Below are 19,171 nucleotides of genomic sequence, written 5' to 3'. Positions count from 1 at the left end.
CCCGACTCAAATTTTACTATTTTTTCTATCCAAAGTGATCTTAATTATTGGATTTCCATAAAATTTTCAGACAGTTGTATCTACTCTCCAACACCAAGTTTCAGACAACATTGTCTGAAAATTATTTCAACAAGATGTGTGTGCAAAACTGTTCAATTCTGTAAGTTGCCTTTCAGCAAAATGTTCAATGTATTACATGGGCTGTTTAAAACAAAAAAACTAACAAAGATTCTTTATATGATGCAAGAGAAGTAAAAAACACGGATCACAGATCTATTCAGAATTGGCATTTTTTTTTTACTCTATTGTTCTCTAACATGAGTCTGTACCTTGAAGTTTTTCCTGCACCTTGGAGCTTCGAGTTAGAGAAGTTTTACCGCATTTATATTTCATAAAAACTTACATATAAATGGTCTGCCCACTGAATTATAGTAACTACTAACTATAGTACAATGTGATATCTGTTTTATTTTTCCAAGCCAGAAACACTGTATGGTGTTTTGTACCTACAGCCAATCAACCCAGGAAAACATTCCCCTTGGGTACTTTCAGTTCTGTACAAAAAAAATTTTTATTTTAAAAATAGTTTATTTTCATTAACTCCTAATTTTTCAGGTTTGTAATTTTTATTTTCATTTATAATCATAAAGATGAATTTGGTTCTTTTTTTTATGTAGCTGTAAAAAGGACTGTATTAACATTGTTTAATTCAAAGGAAATACATTCCCGAATGGAGCTTTTATCGTTGCTGCTACTCTTCCATTGCTGTTATCTCCATTAATAGTGAATGCGAGGTCTTCCATGGTGTCTTTTAAGATTCCATCCTTTTTCCAGTATTCATTTTCTATTTTGATATCATTGACTGATCCCTAAGCACCTTGCTGCCAAACACCATTAAAAACTTTTCAACACAACTTTTCAATATCTGAATTGCAATCCAGTCTTTTACTTGTGCCCAAATTAGTTCTGTTGAGTTGAAATCTGGATGATGTGGTGGCAACCGTAGAATTTTTCGTCCATGTTGTTTAGTAACTTCATCAAATTTGTAATTTTGTTTTTTCTTATTTCATTGTGCTAATTCTAACAAGTTTGTTTTTCTTTGTTAAATGATGGAAATGAAAAATTTTTACTTTCCTGGCTGTTATAGAGGAAAAGTACAGCAATATGACAAAAAATGATCCCCAGTTTTTTACATTTTTGATTTAAGACACCTTGAAACATCAAGAAATGCAAAAAAAAAAAAATTCAGGGATGTTTTCTGTGTGTATGGACATTAGTGTGTGAGGGCACAATTTTGTTTACCCTGTTTGAAGCTTAATAACTTCTGCAGTTTTTTTCAAAAATTTCTGAAAATTTGCAAAGAGGTTTCTTTATTAGGGGGATTGATGCTATTAAATTTTGATGGTTAAGGTTGAAGGGATGGGGAGATAACGGAGGTCCAGTATGGTTAGACTTGATGACAATTTTACTCATTATTAGCATTTACAATTTCTTATAAAATTTATCCTTACTCTCAAAATTAATTTTTTTTGCCATTTTATAATAGTTAAAAATATAACAAGTTTTTTTAATAAAATGTGATAACAGATGGCACCACCACAAATTTTAAATGTTGCCAGGAAAGTTGAGCAACCTGTTGCTGATTTTCTTTAACTCTCCAATCATACATTTCTTTTGTTTTTTACTATAACATTATTATAAGGGGTATTATCATAGTCAACAAGAATCAAGCACGACACTGTTTCAAGTCATTAACGGGGTATTATCAGTTTTATTTGAACCTTTTGATGAGTAAAACCAAAATAAAAAAATATTTCACAAGCACTTTCGACATGTATAGAATGTCTTCTTTAGGCAAAACGAAAGCAAATTTTAGAACATTGATATGAATTTTAACATTAATGTTAATTTGTACTAATTGAAACATGTTAAATTTAAATGGTGCACTATTAAATTTACACATCTAATTAACAGTCATATTATAATTGAAAATTATTGGAAGTTTTCCAGATAAACAGTTGCAGTCTTCACATTATACAAGGGTGGAAGATTCATTCCATGTGTATAAAGTAAAAGTCGATTGTAAAATTTGATCGAAAAAACTGGAAGCATTTGAGAATTATTGTTCTAAAACTGAATGATAGAACCACCCGAGAAGGGCTTGTGAATAGGGTTGACATATATAGGTTGTGTTCTATACATTCTATAGGTGTTACAAATATAAATTTCTCCAGAATGAAGGTGAAAGTCTTGTTATATTTTGAGCTGGACAAAAATGAATAATCTGCCAATTATTTGAACCATTGAAAAATTAAGTTAGTAAATACAATTGTTTGGAAAAGAATGGAAAACCCAGCTACTCCCTGTTCAAATTTCTTTCAATCTGCATCCATCATCTTTCCATTTTTTTTGTAATGATTTTAGACTCATCACACACCTTTCCAATTTTTATTCATTAACACATGATATTCCAGAATGCATTTCAGCTTATTTAATGGCCCCTTTTCAGCTGGGTTACACACACACATTTTTGACAGTATGGTATTATAATTAAAATATAAAAGAATCTAATAAATTAAAATATTATATACAGATAAACTGACATTTATATCACTATATAATCAATATGTACAACATCATAAGAATTATAAAAGGTGTTCATAGAAATTGATGTTAACATTTAAATATTGTAAGGTTGCCAACGGGGGTGGAAATGTCAAGAGGATCAAAGGGTTTGAATGTGGGTACAGTCAGTACCGAGATAGACTCTATGGTTACAAGAAACTGTTTGACACAAGAGGAGCTTACAAGATCTCTGCGATTTTGGAAGTTCTAAGTCAGTACCAGTCTCTGGGTCCTTCTCTCCTTTCCAAGATAGTCCCAAATGAATGACAGTTCCCTCGATGTCTCAACAACTCTGTGACAATGCGGTCGACTTCCAGTGATTGGCAGATGTTGATCCAAGGTCAAGAGACTGAGACTAAGATGGGCACAAGACACACACACAACAATTAGTCTGACACTTTGAACTTTCAGGAGAAGTTGTTGCATCCTTGTATTCCCGGATTTTTTATTAATTTCTATCTTCAATTGCCCATTCTGATTGGTGGCTTTTCCTCATTCTTGCTTTTCAAAAGGTTGATCACTCGTTACTAACTGTAACAAGATCTCAGCTTGGATCACAGGAGAGGTCAAAATTGAATTAAACTTTGATTTTGACCTCTTAGGACTTACATTATTCTATTGTTTAAAAGTTTGTCACATTTTCATACAATAAATTATTTCTAGCTTCTTTTCATTCAAAACCAAATTATTTTAATGCAAATTTCATTGAGGGTTTGGACCGGTTTGGTCCAAACTTCCAAACCTGGTTTGGTCCAAAGCCTCACAGTACGGTTATGGTGTTTGATGTAAATATTGGTTTCTCCATTCATTGTATTTTAATTTATTAGATTCTGTTATATGTATTTTAATTACAATACCATATTGTCTAAATGTGTGTATGTAACCCAGCTGAAGAGGCTGTTAAATAAGCCAAAATGCATTCTGGAACATTGTATGTTAATGAATAGATGTTGGAAAGGTATATGAGTCTGAAATCATTAAAAATAAAAACCAATGGGCTCCTAGTTACTTATACTAATTTCCGTTCGTCCATCACAAGAAGTATTGGATACTTGAAGTTCCTATTGAATATTGCCTATAGGAAATCTATCGTTTCCTTCTAGTATTATTAATGTTTTTAAAACTAACTGGCTATAGACAGTGCACTACTTCTACATTTAAAGTATCTTATTCATACAAAAAGTAATTGAAAGAAAGTATTGAGGGGTAATGGGAAGTGAAAAAATGAGTATTTTGTAGTTGGATGAGTAAGGTTTCCAAAATGGCAAACTGAGGTAGAAATCAGTTGTATTCTAATTGGGAGTCTGAGTGGAAAAGGATACCTTAGATATGGTAGTCTGATAAAGAATAATCTTGTTAATGTTTTTATTTCCTTTTTTTTGTACTTCTTTCTCAAAAATTAATTTCTTTTTCATTAAAAAAAAACAGGAAAAAATAAGTCTAATGGTATCATTTGTTACACATGATGTGACTGTACCACAACTGCCACTTCCTAAATTGAGATGTGGCATTGCCTTCTCTTCTTACAACACAAAAGCAAAAATATGTAATGTCTTCCTTCTTTACAAAGATACATCTGCACATGTAATCGAATGCCTGAAGGAGCCCAGGAGGGGCGTCGAAAACGTTAGCACATTAAAAACAAATTTTGCTCTGGTTAATTGGTTTCAAGTAAGAAGTTTTATATTTCAACCCGGTGTGTTAGAAGGTTAAATAACTTTCAGTTATATTTTTACATTTTATGTTGACATGCATGTCAAAACAAATTACCATTCTCTGGCAAGACAGCTGGAACCATAACACTACTGGTAGGCTTGCCTACACTTTTATCCCCAGGGTTGACGCAATTGCGACTCTTCGACACTTCCCCTAAGTTTACTGTCACTTAGCTTCTTACAGGCCATGGAAATTTCAAGTAAATCTGCTTAGGTTCGACCTTGAGGACAGCCCACACTGCAAGTGTGGGCTGCACATGGAACAAATGCTAGCCTGCTTAATATTCCACTGCAATAAGTACACTGATGTGACCTTAGGGTCGGCACCTCTTTAGTGCCCAATCAGGATTGACACTACTGTGTTTAGTGGAACATGGAAGTTGAGACGGCGGTTATTAACGTCACACGGTCGCATGAGCGGCTCCGTAAGCGGATGGGTGGATTCATAATGTTAGTCGATCGAGAGACAGCACATGGAAGTGACTCAGACTCCAATTAACAATGAATAATGATTTATTTAGAGAAAAAATATATTTCTTACAAGCCTATACATATACATGAGTATATGTATAGTCTTGTAAGAAAAATATTTTTTCTCTAAATGAGAATTTGTTCCGGCAGTTTTTTTATAATGTAATTATTTTTTAAGAATTGTGTGCACTACTGCTAGAGAACTCTTAACTTTTTTACATTTGTTGACTGACAGTAGCCTCAAATAAAAGGTCAGTTCCACCATAGACTTGTTAACACCTCTACAAAAGCATGTGAAGGGACTGAAGGATATGAACTCATGTATATGTATAGTCTTGTAAGAAATATATTTTTTCTCTAAATGAGAATTTGTCCCGGCAATTTTTTATAATAGAATAATAATTTAATTGAAAACAAAAAGGTTAAGAAGATACAGACTTTCGAAATTATTTCGCGGAGAGAGAGAGTTCACATAATGGGTGCGAGTTGAATAAATACCTTGTTGTGGAGGTAGATCATAAGAGGATGCTCTTGTTAACTTGATGTAAAGGTGGATGTCAAGATGACTCGCTCATTGACTTGCTCTTTTGTACAAGTTCCGTTAAGAGCATTAAGAAAGCTCTCCAATGTCAAATGGCACAATGTCGGGCAATATCCGAATAGTGTATCCAGGTAGTCCCTAATTTGGATTATTTGGAGAGATTTATTTCCATTTCTGGATAATGAGATTTCAGAAGAGATTGGTGACGACTTTTCTGATCGGGGGACTGGCAACGACTGACTTTTTCGGCTGTTGTAATCGATATCCACTAATGACATCAGCCGTCCAGAGGTTAATAGATCACGGGACAGCATCAATTCGTCTTCAGGAAAGTGTAACAGGAGACTTTCTCAGGTAGTTACGGACAACAATTGTTGTGTAACTTGGACAATATGGAGGCCTAATTTTGATATAGGAAGTTTGGCTACATCACACTAACATTAGGGATAGTGGCAATTTTGGTCACACCACATCATCATCCGGATGCATACAATATACCATCACTTACTTTCATTCATATCCTACAGCAAAGCCCTTGTAGTCTCTCTCCCTGATGGCACACACAACACACAGGTTTCCTTGTTTACATTGTATAGTTCTGGTTAAGATTAATTGTACAGCTAGTTCTTTTGTGTTGTGTCTCTTGTTTCTTTGTAGTCCTTGGGTTCTGTTTTGTCTATCTTTCATTGCTCTTCATGTTGTCTTCAGTCTTGCTTGTAGATCTTTTGTCATTGCATGCTCTTGTCAGTATTCTTGTTTAGTAATAAGTTAACTTTATAACTAGTTTTAAATTAGTAATAAGTTAGATGTAAGCTATCAGTATATTTGCTGTTTCAGTTAGGTTATTCTGCTTTTTTTAGGACTTGTTGGCTTAGTTTCTGTATTAATTTTAGTATTAATTTAAAGCCATAAACTTTACTGTGTCCAGCTTATATATAGCTGCACTACTTATTGGTGTATGCTACAACTCTAGTTTTTTTCAGACCCACAGCCTTGCAGCCTAAAAACTGCGCACCAACGTTTAACATGTAGGGAGTAGTAACCTTATGTATGCTGCTCAGAGGATTCCTTTTCTCTTCTTTCTATCTCCTCACCCTCCTCTTTCCCTTCCTCTCTCCTCCTTCTGCCGGCTATACACAAAGTGTCTAGCCATTGTCTTTCATTAAATTAGACAGAGAAGGCTAAGAAGGCTACTTCTGGTCAGGAAATCCCTCCAAGGAGAAACTGACTTTCCCAAAAATTTTGTTAAAGATAGGAGTAAAATGTTTCAGACAATTTTGTCATACTTACTCTCTTACCTGTTCCTTATTCTTTTTCCCTTTTGATTAGAAGTCAATGGGATCTATGAAAAGTACACTTTTATTGACATATAATAGCAGATACAAAAAGTACTATGACCAAAAATTGTTGAGACAGGATACTTTTTGCTTCTTGCCAAGAAACTAGCTTCCCATCCAGACATGAACTTCTGGATGGAAAGCTATTGTCAGAATTATGTAATGAATTTTTTTTTTGAGATAATTTGACCAACTCAAAATGAAGCAATTATACTGTAGCCACAATATTTGAAAGAAATTGGATTTATTGTACAATTGGGTAAATGTTTCTCTGATCCTCTTATTCAATCTAAATTTTTGTAACTTTGCTACTTTGCTACGAAATAGTAAATGAATAATGTTATATCAAGGTCTGAATTCTTCCATACTCCAAATTTCTGTTTCAGGATTTTATCAGCCTATTTCTAATTTAGTTGGCATTTTCAACAGAGAATAGGCTCTTACCTTCTGTAAATTTGTAAATTCTGGATCTGTTTTAGTAAATGAAGACAATCCTTGGCTCTGTTACATGAAAGGAACTGTAAATGTTAGCATCACTTCATCAAAGATGATGAGAACTGACTGAAGTTAGAACAGTGGGAGAAAAAGAATATCCTTCCTTTATTTAAAGCAGAAATAAGTTCTCAAAAAGAGATCTCTCAAGACTGAATTATGAATGTTCATAGAAACATTAGTGGTAAAATCAAATGGTAAAAAGTGCAAGCATCCGAAAAAGAAGTTTCTGGTTGAAGGAGGAATAGTCCCAACAGCTGTTTTCCATTGTTCCAAACCATTATATAAATTCAATCTCTTTATATCACTTGTCTTTGGAAAATGTCTAACCAAGGTTTCTCTTGCAGAATTGCTACAGATGAGGAATTCTCCAGTGGACCTTCTGTGTCAGCCCATCCCCAGCGGCGTTCCTTCTCCGGAAATCCAGCCAGAGAAACAGAGTTTCCCCGACAGGGATTTAATGAGATTCGAATCGCCACTGCCGATAGGACAGGGTAAGTCCACCACCACCACCTAGCTTTTTCTTAGACTTAATTGACCTAATCTTGGCCGGCTGGTTTGTTCTCTTTCAGACATCATGACAGAAATGTCCGAAAATGAGTGTCTGCGGCTGAAAACGCCTCCTCTGTGTCTGACTTCCGTCGTTCCCTCTCCCGTTCAAACTTTTCAGGGCTCTGTCAAAGGCGATGGTATGCTGGCGGCTCTCTTCTCTGAAAACCAGGCCTTCACGGCTCCTCCTCCTCCCTTTGCCAGATTTGCCGCCCCACCCAGATTTGGAACTTCGTCGGCCACTCCGAGTTTCCCACCCTCCTACCAAACTGTCTTTCAGTCTCCACCAGCCTTTGCCTATCTGGCCTCTCCTCCGGTCCACTCCTCTTTTGATACACCTCGGCAGCACACTCCAGCCTCCTCTCCTACGACCGCACTGCCTTCCGTCATCTCCTTTGCATCAGTGCCCTCCTCTCTACCTGCCACACACAATTTCTCACTTCCAGTCCGTGCTGGATGCACCCAGTCTTTCCGACGCGGCTCATCAGTTGTCAATCTCTCGGCGTCGGAGGAGAGGGAGCATTTGTTATCTGACCGGACTCGTTCTGACTTCTTGTCTTACGAAGATCTAACGGAGACACGCAGCAGCTCGACCGACACTAGTCTGCCCAGCACCCAGAGCACCCCTACCAGAGGATCGGCCAAAGGCAGACCACGCAGTCGTATCGCCGCACACTTTACCACCCCCATGAAATCCAACGGCCATCTTTAACGCAAAAGAATCAAAGGCAGTCCGTCTTCCTTCCTCTCTGGGCCAGAGCTTCACCCTGCGATAAATTGCTCACAGAAGAGAGTTGTTTAAAGTGTAACAGAAATTAACGAGAGTAAAATAATTAACATTTTCCATAGAATTTGTCTCATTTTTTTTTACCACAGAATTTTTAAATAGGGAACGAAGTCACTCCCCTTTCGGTCATGTAAGTCAAGATCCTTAACCTCATCTTTAGAATTGACATCAGAGAGGCATTAGCCTCTCAACTGTTGCATTTTCTAGGAAACTACTTTCGATGCGGCCACCCACTATCAAATCACTGTGTTTCATCTAATGGGATTAACTTCAAAAGTGGGACAATGCCACTCATGGATACTTTAACATAAAAGACATACAGTCTACTTTGGCAGAAATCATTTGTTCTACAATTGTTAATAATTACATTCGTTTACCAATTTACACCAGCCCGTCTGACTGTGCTCCAGTGGATCAGAAAGATCCGTCGCTTTTTACCTGAAAAGTTGCAGAGATAGAAATCAAAACAGAACAAGCGTGCACTCATATTTATTACTGTTTACAAGTAACGATTGCCAAGACGAGAAATAATCTTTTCCTTACAATGAACTAAAACAGTTAATTATGACATTACATTAACAACATTATCTTAATAAAAATACATGGTATCAATAGAAAACTGCAGTCACAAAGTTTACACATGGTTAAAACAATAACTTAACTCAAGTAAATTCAGTCTAGTCTTCTCTAGAGGTACAGCGTCAAAAGTAGTAGTTAGCATATTAGTGCAGCACCTCTTTATAGGTATACCCGTTATCAAAAACTATCTGGATCGGTTCAATAAAATGCACATTTGAATTTTTTTGTCAAAATTTATTTTGTCCCATTGGGATTTTCCATCACCTTCTAGCCTGACTTACAACCAGGTGCAAAACAAATGGACATTATTTTCAACTTCAACTAAAATAAAATATGAATTTACATTACTTGTAGTTTTAGATAGACTTGTACAGTACTTATCATACTCTAGCAATTACTGAAGAAATTGCCATGGGCTCTCGTGTCTTCTTTCACACTTTCCTATCTCCCTTTATTTCACACTTGGTCTCTCATTTCTTTCCTCTTCCTTCCATTTCTTAAAGGGTCAAGTCTGCCGCTAGATGACAGACAGCTCCTGTACTCTTTAAGTAAAGTACTTATCAGTGGCGTGCCGTCATTGGAAGCGATGGAAGCGCCGATTCCACCTTCCAATGACCTTCCCTTGTATTTTATAAAATATAAATTTTCATATTTTAACGTACTTTGCATTAATTAAAATTAATATTTTATTATAACCGCATTATGTATCTTTTACAAATTTCTATACTACATGTGAAAAAAAGATAAGATTGCTATTGTATATTCGAATAATTCAGTGGAAACCAGGAATGTCGAAACCGGGTCAGTTTCCAATCAGCCAGATTATATAGGCATTGACACATGCAATTTACAGAGCACCAACCTCACCCAGTTTAGCTGGTAGAAGCGACACACGCATAAAGCATCCAACTTTATATCCCGGACCGGTTGTGGGCTGTTAGCTGCCTGCCTGCTAGATATTCGGCTGCCCTCGCCCGATTATGTGAATCGTGAGTAGACTAGATCAACGGCGGGCAACCCCCGGCCCGCGGGCCAGCTACGGCTTGCGAAAAGTTTCTATCCGGCCCACGAGATCTTTAATAGATTATTAAATTGGAAAAATAACTAATTAATAGTTATTTTTCCAATTCTTTGTAATTTTCGAAAACGATAAGAGAAATAAATGTAGTAATTAAGTTTTTATTTATTTATTTCATATTTGCAGACTAAAAAAATTACAAGTCACAAGAAGGCGTCAATTAACTACTACGGCCCGCAGAAAAAACGTAAAATTTATTCTGGCCCATGTTATAAAAAAGGTTGCCCACCCTTGGACTAGATTTATAACTTAACCCAACCGATAGGAATTTACTGGCATGTTTTTATGATAGTTCTGTATAGTTGACAGGAGTTTTAAAAAAAACCATTAAAATATTTGATATATTTATTCTGGGTTCATTCTGCTCTCCCATCTTATATTACTTACGGATTTCAGTTTTAAACCGGTGATATTACGATTTAGTATGTCCCATCTGTAAGGGGATGCAGAAAAAACGTGTACAATTCTAGTACAGTGTTAAAAAATTAACTGTTACTTTGGCAGCATCATTTACAACCAAATTTAATGAATGAGACGTACAATGGTACAAAAAAAGCTCTAGAATTTATTTTCCTTAAATTTACGATTTATGTATCGGTTGTCATAAAAATTTCTTTCCACTTCTTTCCCAAGACTACAGATATTCAAGTACAAAGTAACCGGTTTCGACTTATTTCTACTTAAGAAGTAGTTAAATAATTAAGCGATTAGGGAATTAGGAACATAAATAAAACCCTGATGAGAGCCGAAATTTTACTTAAACAGAAGCTTAACCGAACCAATCTCTTGCCGAGTACAGTTGGGTCTGATCTCTTCGTAATATTAGATGTAATAAAGACAGAAATTTCTCCAGTTCAATGAGAGTGACCGAAAAGTTGTAAATTTTGGAAATTTCCATGAACACTCGGTTCTAAAACAAATTAGTTAGAAAACGAACGACGGACAATCTGTTAAGTTTAACATATTTAGATTTTTACAGCTATGGTGAGAAACGTTTAAAATCTACAACAACCCCGTTGCGTCCTTTGATATATATTGAATACTAGTGATGCGACAAAAGAGGCATTTGACATTGACCGGTATTGGCACCCTCGGGATTTGGCACGCACACACCTACCTGGACCGTCTCTGATTCCATTCATTAGCTACTCATAGGGAGCTACAGTATTTCACTAAGTGGATTGTTTTAAGATTTAAAAAGTAAAGAATATTTTGTTATTTTTATGTATGTTTCTTCACAAAGTTATATTTAATTATAAGTTTCATTAAAAGTATATTCGTACAATTGAATTTTTTGTACTAGGTATGTATATTCGTCACACATTTTGTTTTACCAAGTAAGTTTTTCTGATAATTTTAATTTTAGCCCTTATATCGTGGCTAGTGATTCAAAAATTTATTTTAAAAAAGTTTTGGCTCGAGACCGTATAATGAAAAAGAAAACATTATTAAAAGAGAAAGACCGATGCCTAAATTAAATATAAATACGTCGACAAAAAATTTCGATATTTTGACGATAAAATTTATGACGAATGACGATTCTTTCGTAAAATTGAAGCAATTTGGAAATCAAAGAGGAATAGAATTTAACATTGGTAGACAATATAAAATAAATATTGAAAATTATAACGAGATAATTACGATTAATAGATATATGTTTTTTCTCAAAGCAAGTTATATGTGTTTTCTTTTTTTATCTGTTTTTCTCTTTTTATTGAATCTAATAACAGAGGTTGAATATTGAACTTTCTTATTTATTAAGTAGGTCAGATAATATATTAAAAATTCATTTAAAGAAGTATACGGTTTTTACTGGCTTATCGAACAAACGAATACGAACGGGCCCTGACGCGCAATTAATTGATTGCCCCTGTAAGTCGGCTTCTTACAGAAACACAGCTTCCCTATCATCAAATGTCACGGCACGCCACTGGTACTTATCGTAGTAATCTGTATTCACCTTAGTTAAATTACTTTGAAAAATGGCAGAAAACCATGCTAGATAAAAGGTAAACACTTGTTTTTTTAATATATAATTAATTAATATATGTTATATAATTTAACATATATATTAATGTAATTTAATTAATATATAAACACACACATCACAAAAATTGGGTGGCATTAGAGAGCAGTTATACAGATAGCTGCTGCCACATCTTTTCCAAATTGCTTATTTAGCCACAGCCACATACTGTACTAAGTCGGGGAAATGGAAATAAACTAGCACTTATTTAAATGGAAATTTGGGCAAAAGAAAATGTCATTTTCAAGTTTTAGAATTAATTTTTACTATTATTATTTATTTATTTAATATATTGTTTAATAACGTTTGGAATTTGTTTGATGAATGTTTACCCGACGCGATAAGTGACGAGCCAATTTTTTATTTTTTTTTAAATATCCCAAATGTTAATAATTAAAGTTTTGTGTTATGTTCTACTAAAAATAGATTGAATAGACATAAAATTATACGAAATGTCTCGGAGAACAAAAGTATTGCGTCCCTCGCCTATTCACTGGAAAAACTTAATGCCATTTATTTTTAAAATTACAGTAGAGCATCGATTATCCGACTCATTGGGGACGGGTTGGTTGGATAACTGAAAAGTATGAAAAAATACATAATTAGTATAGTATATTAGTACATCACTATTAATCTACTTCGCTTTGAATTCTCATCGATGTTAAGCCTAACAAATTTTTTTTTAAAATAATAATCGTTGCTATTGTATCGTAAAAATTATTTCTTTATTTTGCACAAAATAAATACAAAAATAAAGAAAAAATAGAAAATTAAGCCTGGTGTAAATACTGGCCTCCCTTTCATGGTCGAGCCAGTGTTGCCAGCTAAAATACGCAAAAGTTTAACAAAAATAATATTAACCAAGACCGAGCCAAATATTTTAGTGCCACATCACTAGTGGGCATTTGAATTTGCCGACTAGAACACAGTGATTAACTGACGTGACAGTTGATCGGGGTCGGATAATCGATGCTCTACCGTATAAAAGAAATGATAGTTTTCATTTAATTCATTACGTTTTATATAATTTTTATTTGTATAAAAATGAATAATAAAGATTTGAATGAATATAAAAATTTGATTTTGTTTTGTAAACTTCAAAAAAACACAAAATATCTATAATACATAATTATATCATTACAAAAATAAATATTTTTATAGAAGCACTGGGTCAGCAATAAACTCAATGTGTGTATTATTGTTCAGAAGAAACTATTTACTAAATTTTCCACTAACAATGCCAAAGGCTTTCTACATTGCCTGATTTATAGATCCGTGTCAGATGTTATAGCATTGACAATTAATCCCATATTTAATTACACCCTTTGTCAGAAAAGTTCCAGGACAAAATTGCAATTACAAAGTAACGATCCTAGCTCCCGTCAAAGTAGTCCCCTCGGCTATCTATACACAATTACCAATGTTTCTGGAAGTCTCGGAAGCAAGCAGAGAAAGCTTCAAGCGTGATGCTTGTTAGCTCATTTGTCACAGTCAAGATGTCGGCGATATCTCGACGAAACAAGCCTGCCTTTTCACTCGTGGAAACAAGAAAAAAAATCGCACTTTTCTGACAAAGGATTACAGCCGAAAGGGACGTTTTGTCAAGATATCGCAGAAGCCGTTAGCTCATTTGTCACATCCAATAGGCTGTGACAAATGAGCTAACAAGCGTCACACTTGAAGCTTTCTCTACTTGCTTCCAAGACCTCCGGAAATATTGGCAATTGTGTATAGATAGCCGAGGAGACTACTTTGACGGGAGCTAGGATCATTACTTGGTAATTGCAATTTTATATTTTTTTACGAGCTTTGTCCTGGAACTTTTCTGACAAAAGGTGTATATCAAGACTGTTTCCACCTTGTAAATACACCACTTAACATAAAGACTAGTGAACGTTACCTCGCCATAATATGTATTCTTGGGTCACAATCACTGCTTGGAGTTAGTGACGTTTCATCCAAAATTAAAACACATTGATGGTATAGAAAAACGGATAAAATTTTCTTTTCTTTATTTTTGAAAAATCCAACACTTCATACAATATTCCACTTTCAAATTTTAAGTCTTCCAATCGTCTACATAAGGTTCTTAAGACAGCAAGCTGTCGTAACTTGTTGAACGCTGCTAAATCTCAATCCTTATGTACCGTTTCATTGGACCAATTTTTAAAATGAATCGATCTTCGAAAAATGTAGGCTAGTCGATTCTCTTTAAATATGTTTTGTCCGGTGGTTTTAACTTTCTTATCATTTTGGCAAACTAAATTTTCATATTCTATTCTATGTATTCTATATTAAATGTATTCTACTGTGAGATGTGTTTATAAACAAATTAATTCTTGCACAATATACCGTATTTTACGGACTATAAGACGCATTTTTTTCTTCGAAAAATTGCCTCCAAAATTAAGGTGCATCTTATAATCCGTAGCGTCTTATAGTCCGTAAAATACAGTATTTTAGTTTAATAATTTAGTATAAGTGGCTTATGATAAATACTGTATAATTGGTGAATAATAAATATATTTAATCATTTCAATATCAAATTCTGTTTTATATATTCTATGTTAAATTACAAATCTACTTTAATTTACAATACTTTTTATTAAAATAAACTAGATTTGTTTAATTAAGGACTTTCATATCAGATATTGTATATCACATAGTTTAATATTTATAATATCAATACTCATAATTAATTTAAATATACTGATTTTTTTAAATTTACATTTTAAGTAATTTGGACTGTTTTAAAAAAGAAAATGTCTGAATATAAAATAAAAACTTTACGTAAATACATAATTATTTTTCTTTCTTTGCTCTTTCTGCTCCTTGGGCACCAAGAGGGTAGGTAGGGCCTCTTTTAGCAAGCCCATTATGGGTTTGGCCAGGTGGTGAGGGAGGGGGTTGACGTATCCAGTCGGACCACTCCCGAAAAATTCCTTCCGTTTTTTTCCGACCCTTCCGGATTCGATCTCGGGTCCCTCGGAGCAGTAGACTGCTACCGCCTCGACCACTCGGCCATCCGGCCGTCTACCGTAACGTGGATAGTAACTACTCTGCGATCATTAAAATTGCATTTAGTTTGTAGGAATTTTAGAATGTGGTTTTTTAATAATAATAATAATAATTTATGTAAGTAGGAGTAGGTCCAATAGGTCCAAATATTCTAATTACAGGTAGAGAAGTAGTCCCCTCCACCTATAATTGGCTGTGAGTGAGAAGAGGTTTTAGTCTCAAACCGTGTATTTTCTTTATAACAATCCTAAATCTCCTTTCAAAAATACAGAGTAATGTTATCCAGACAATATTATGGTTGCATATGGTGTTCAACGAATTTATAATTAATGCAAACAGTAATGCTTTTTAGGCTATATACTTATGAATGTTACAGAACGTGCAATTACTAATAATAATAGCACTTCTCTCGGTGAAACAATATCAAATTTTAAGTCCCCTGTGTTTTATTTTATTCGTAATTCCATTACAATATTAATTTTTTTATAGAAAAATTTATGAATAGATATCGTGCCTAAAAATGAATTATTATTATTTTCATTTTTAACTAATAATTTCGAACAAAGTGTTTATAATTTATAATAATTATGAACAGAAAACACATGTATTTACTGGTATATCACAGATTGTGCTGTTTGAACTTTGTCTATAACTATATTTTAAACCGCACTCGCTACATTCCATTTTATTTAATGTATAAGCAGTTCAACAATGTTGACGGTAGGATGAAAAAAATGATAAGGCTCGTAACTACGACCCGAAACAAACGCAAATCCAGTTGCCACAGTTGGCGTCATTTGCCATAGCAGCATAATTTTAGAACTAATGCTTACCGGGGAGCTAGACTCTCGTTATAGATGTCCATACTCTGCGTTGGCTACGCTTGTGTCCGGTCGGTCGGTCGGTCGGTCGGAACGTGTCTATCGACGACGGTTTTGTAATCTGTGTCTATTGTCGATAAATGGTAAGTTATATCAATAGTTACTTTACACGTAATTAAATCGGTACCAATTTTAACGGGCCGATAGCAATTCTATTTTATCGATTATAGCGTAGTTGCAGTGTTTTTCGGCATTTTGAAATCACCATTTTCAATAGGAAAAAAAGAACGTGAATAAAATATTAATATGAAGTTAAGTTTTAAAATGTGCTACAAACTGATATTCAAATTTACTTATAGTTTTAAAACAATTTATTTCAGTGAAATATGGCGAGAAACAAACATACTGCCATCGACAAACACGATTTGGGGACTCCCAGAAATGTTGAAATATGCAAAAAGATTCAAATTTTTTTTTTCTGTATATATGGACGTTAGGCCGTGCGAGGGGCACGATTTTCTTCACCCAAGCATTGTCTTGTAGGAATATCCACTCACTTTTTCCAATTAGTGGCCCAAATGGAACAAGATATTAAAATGGCATAGAATGACTTTAGAATGTATCAAAATATCGTTAATTATGACGATATCTGCTTTGTTGTTAGAAGCAAACACGGACCAAACCTCGATTCCGTTGCCTCCCACCCACTGCTAAAATATTCCTTTGGTTCCTTTCGGTTAATGTTACCTTAGGTAGCCAAGATGGTGGCTCTTCTCTAATTCCAGCAAGGAAACAGTGGGACGCACATTCTAACCTAACCTATTCTAATAATTTGGTTGCTAATAATTATGGTAATTTATTAGAATAGGTTAGGTCAGATTAGAACGTGCATCCCACTGTTTCCTTGCTGGAATTAGAGAAGAGCCGCCATCTTGGCTACCTAAGGTAACATTAACCTTGCTTTCTTAAATTGTGCCGTAATAATACCTATTACCATCCAGTCCATCCAGATAAAAAAAAATGTTTAATCATGAATGTTTGAAAATATCTATCGGAGTGTTGCAATCTGTCTAAAGCTTTTCCTTGTCTGTGACGGAGAGTTTTTCTCGCTTCTTTTGCTTGTGACATTTTGTAAAAACTTGTCAGAACGATACAATTATTAGGAGGAGAGGGTAAATGATACGTGTTTTAATTTGCGTATTGCTTATGAAGTACATTCAATTATGTGATTATTTTATTGCAGATTTGGTTGTAATTTTTATATTTGTTAATCACTCAGAAATTTGAATGTTTTTATTTGTGAGTAATTATTTATAGTAATGAGCTTATTGTTAAATTGGTATAAATAAACATTACGTGAAGTTTACACGAATTTTTCAAAAGTATGTATAATTTGTTAGAGCTTAAATCTTTGCTTCTGTATATGCTAGTGAACGTTGTGTGAGTCGTGTCGACTTGCACGACCGCACAAAAGAAGAATCGAGATGCCTTTGTCTAGCCTACTCATTGTGCAAACTAAGAATTTCTACATCATAGTGATTGTTTGCTTTTTAGTCAGTGTTGTGACTAATTTTGATCACTTTTGTAATCATCTGTGCTAACCAAACCTTTTCTCGGCTTTTGCATATCTGCCAAGGAGACTCCGCCGTATCTGGGATTTTTTTATCCCCGACGACATCACTCGGCTTTAGAAAAGATGGCAGACCTACGACGGAAAGAGATTACGCTTCTAAACTTTTCTGGTGCGATCGCAATATACCTTTTATATCATCCAATCAATTTCATCTAAAATATGAAAGGAAATCATCTTGGTTGTTGTTAGTGGCAATAAGGTATTGTGAATAGCTTATTGTACTGTACAAGTGGGGACTAGCAGGCAAAACACAACTTTATATAAAAGGTGTCTGGTCCCCATTTGTACAATAAACTATTACAACTATACCTATTGCCACTAATAACAACCACAAGATGATTTCCTTTCGTAATTTTACATGAAATCGATTGGTTGCTTTTATGGTCCTTTGTCTTTGGCCCGGGAAATGACTGTAAATTTGTACTTTAACCCACAATCACATGCATGTGTTGTAAAAAGCAAACCTGCATAAGTGGTAATTTTCCAGTGATTTACAATGCATAATTACATTGCGTGTAATTGAGTTTCTTGATTTTGACAATTTTGAAAAACACTGTAATATATCTTTTCTGCAAGTACCAAATTTTGTTTATTTATTTTGAGCTATTAACAAAATAATCTCCCATCAAAACAGATAGTGTGGGCTAATGTGAACCAAGTTCAGCTGGAAATGAGTGACAGAAGGGCCAAGTTGTTTTTCAGAACGACTGGGAAATGTTTTTTCTGTGCCAAAAAATGCTGAAAAAACCAAAAGCATTAATAAAATCGAAGACAGTCTGCCCAAAAGGAACCACCATTTATTTCGTGTTCCAGACTATACACATATATATACTACATTTTCCAGCACTTGTTTCAGTGGATAAAAGCAGAAACCCCCCTTCATAGGATGGATGGATTAAAAAGCAAGACATCTGTATATCACCAGTTCCTTTTTTAGAAATTTCATAATTTTAATTGAATACATTTGTGTTTTTTAAAGGACTTTTTTTAACTTCTGGCGGCATATAGCCTATAAAGGAAGGTCTGTCGTCATGAATAGTCTGAAACACAAGAAATAAATGGTGGTCCCTTTTGGGCAGACTTTGATTTTATTAATAATAATCTCCGTCGGACGAAGAAATTTAAACGAAAGCATTAAATCATTGAAGGTGTGGTGACCAAGCATTTAATTACATTGTGCTTAGCTGACAAACATCCGTGATGCCATTTTTGATGACGTCGGAGCAGAAAATTGTCACATTATGCATGTGATTGTATGGCGTTAAAGAAAAATTGTACATGATTGTGCATGCAAAGTGGCAATTTTCCACGACTGTTTCTAAGGGAGATGAGTAAAAACAAAAAAGTCTTTTGCCGGTTACATCGGTGATTCCCATTGCCCCCTACCGGCGGTGAGTAAATCTAGAGAGGTGAAAAGAAGCAAGTGGGTGGCAGAGGACACCAGAGACAAGATACTGATGGAATGGTGACCATAGGCAAGGATTGGAGTCACTGACGCC

The 19,171-nt window shown here is 34.7% G+C and overlaps 1 protein-coding gene across 1 annotated transcript in view; it reads left to right on the top strand.

The window, feature by feature from the left end:
• The window catches only part of LOC136984131 (meiosis regulator and mRNA stability factor 1-like), a 129,460-nt gene extending 120,879 nt beyond the window's left edge, over positions 1–8,581 (top strand). Inside the window, 2 exon segments of the mRNA XM_067281066.1 lie at positions 7,529–7,675; positions 7,754–8,581. Coding sequence (XP_067137167.1) covers positions 7,529–7,675; positions 7,754–8,442 — 836 coding nt within the window. The 3' untranslated portion in view covers positions 8,443–8,581.
• Positions 8,582–19,171: the final 10,590 nt, after the last annotated feature.

The sequence above is a fragment of the Centruroides vittatus genome, unplaced genomic scaffold (assembly GCF_030686945.1).
Source record: "Centruroides vittatus isolate TY-2023 unplaced genomic scaffold, ASM3068694v2 contig_904, whole genome shotgun sequence".
NCBI lineage: Eukaryota > Metazoa > Arthropoda > Arachnida > Scorpiones > Buthidae > Centruroides > Centruroides vittatus.
The sequence above is the reverse complement of the archived record's forward strand: the minus strand, read 5'-3'. Positions and strand labels throughout refer to the sequence as shown.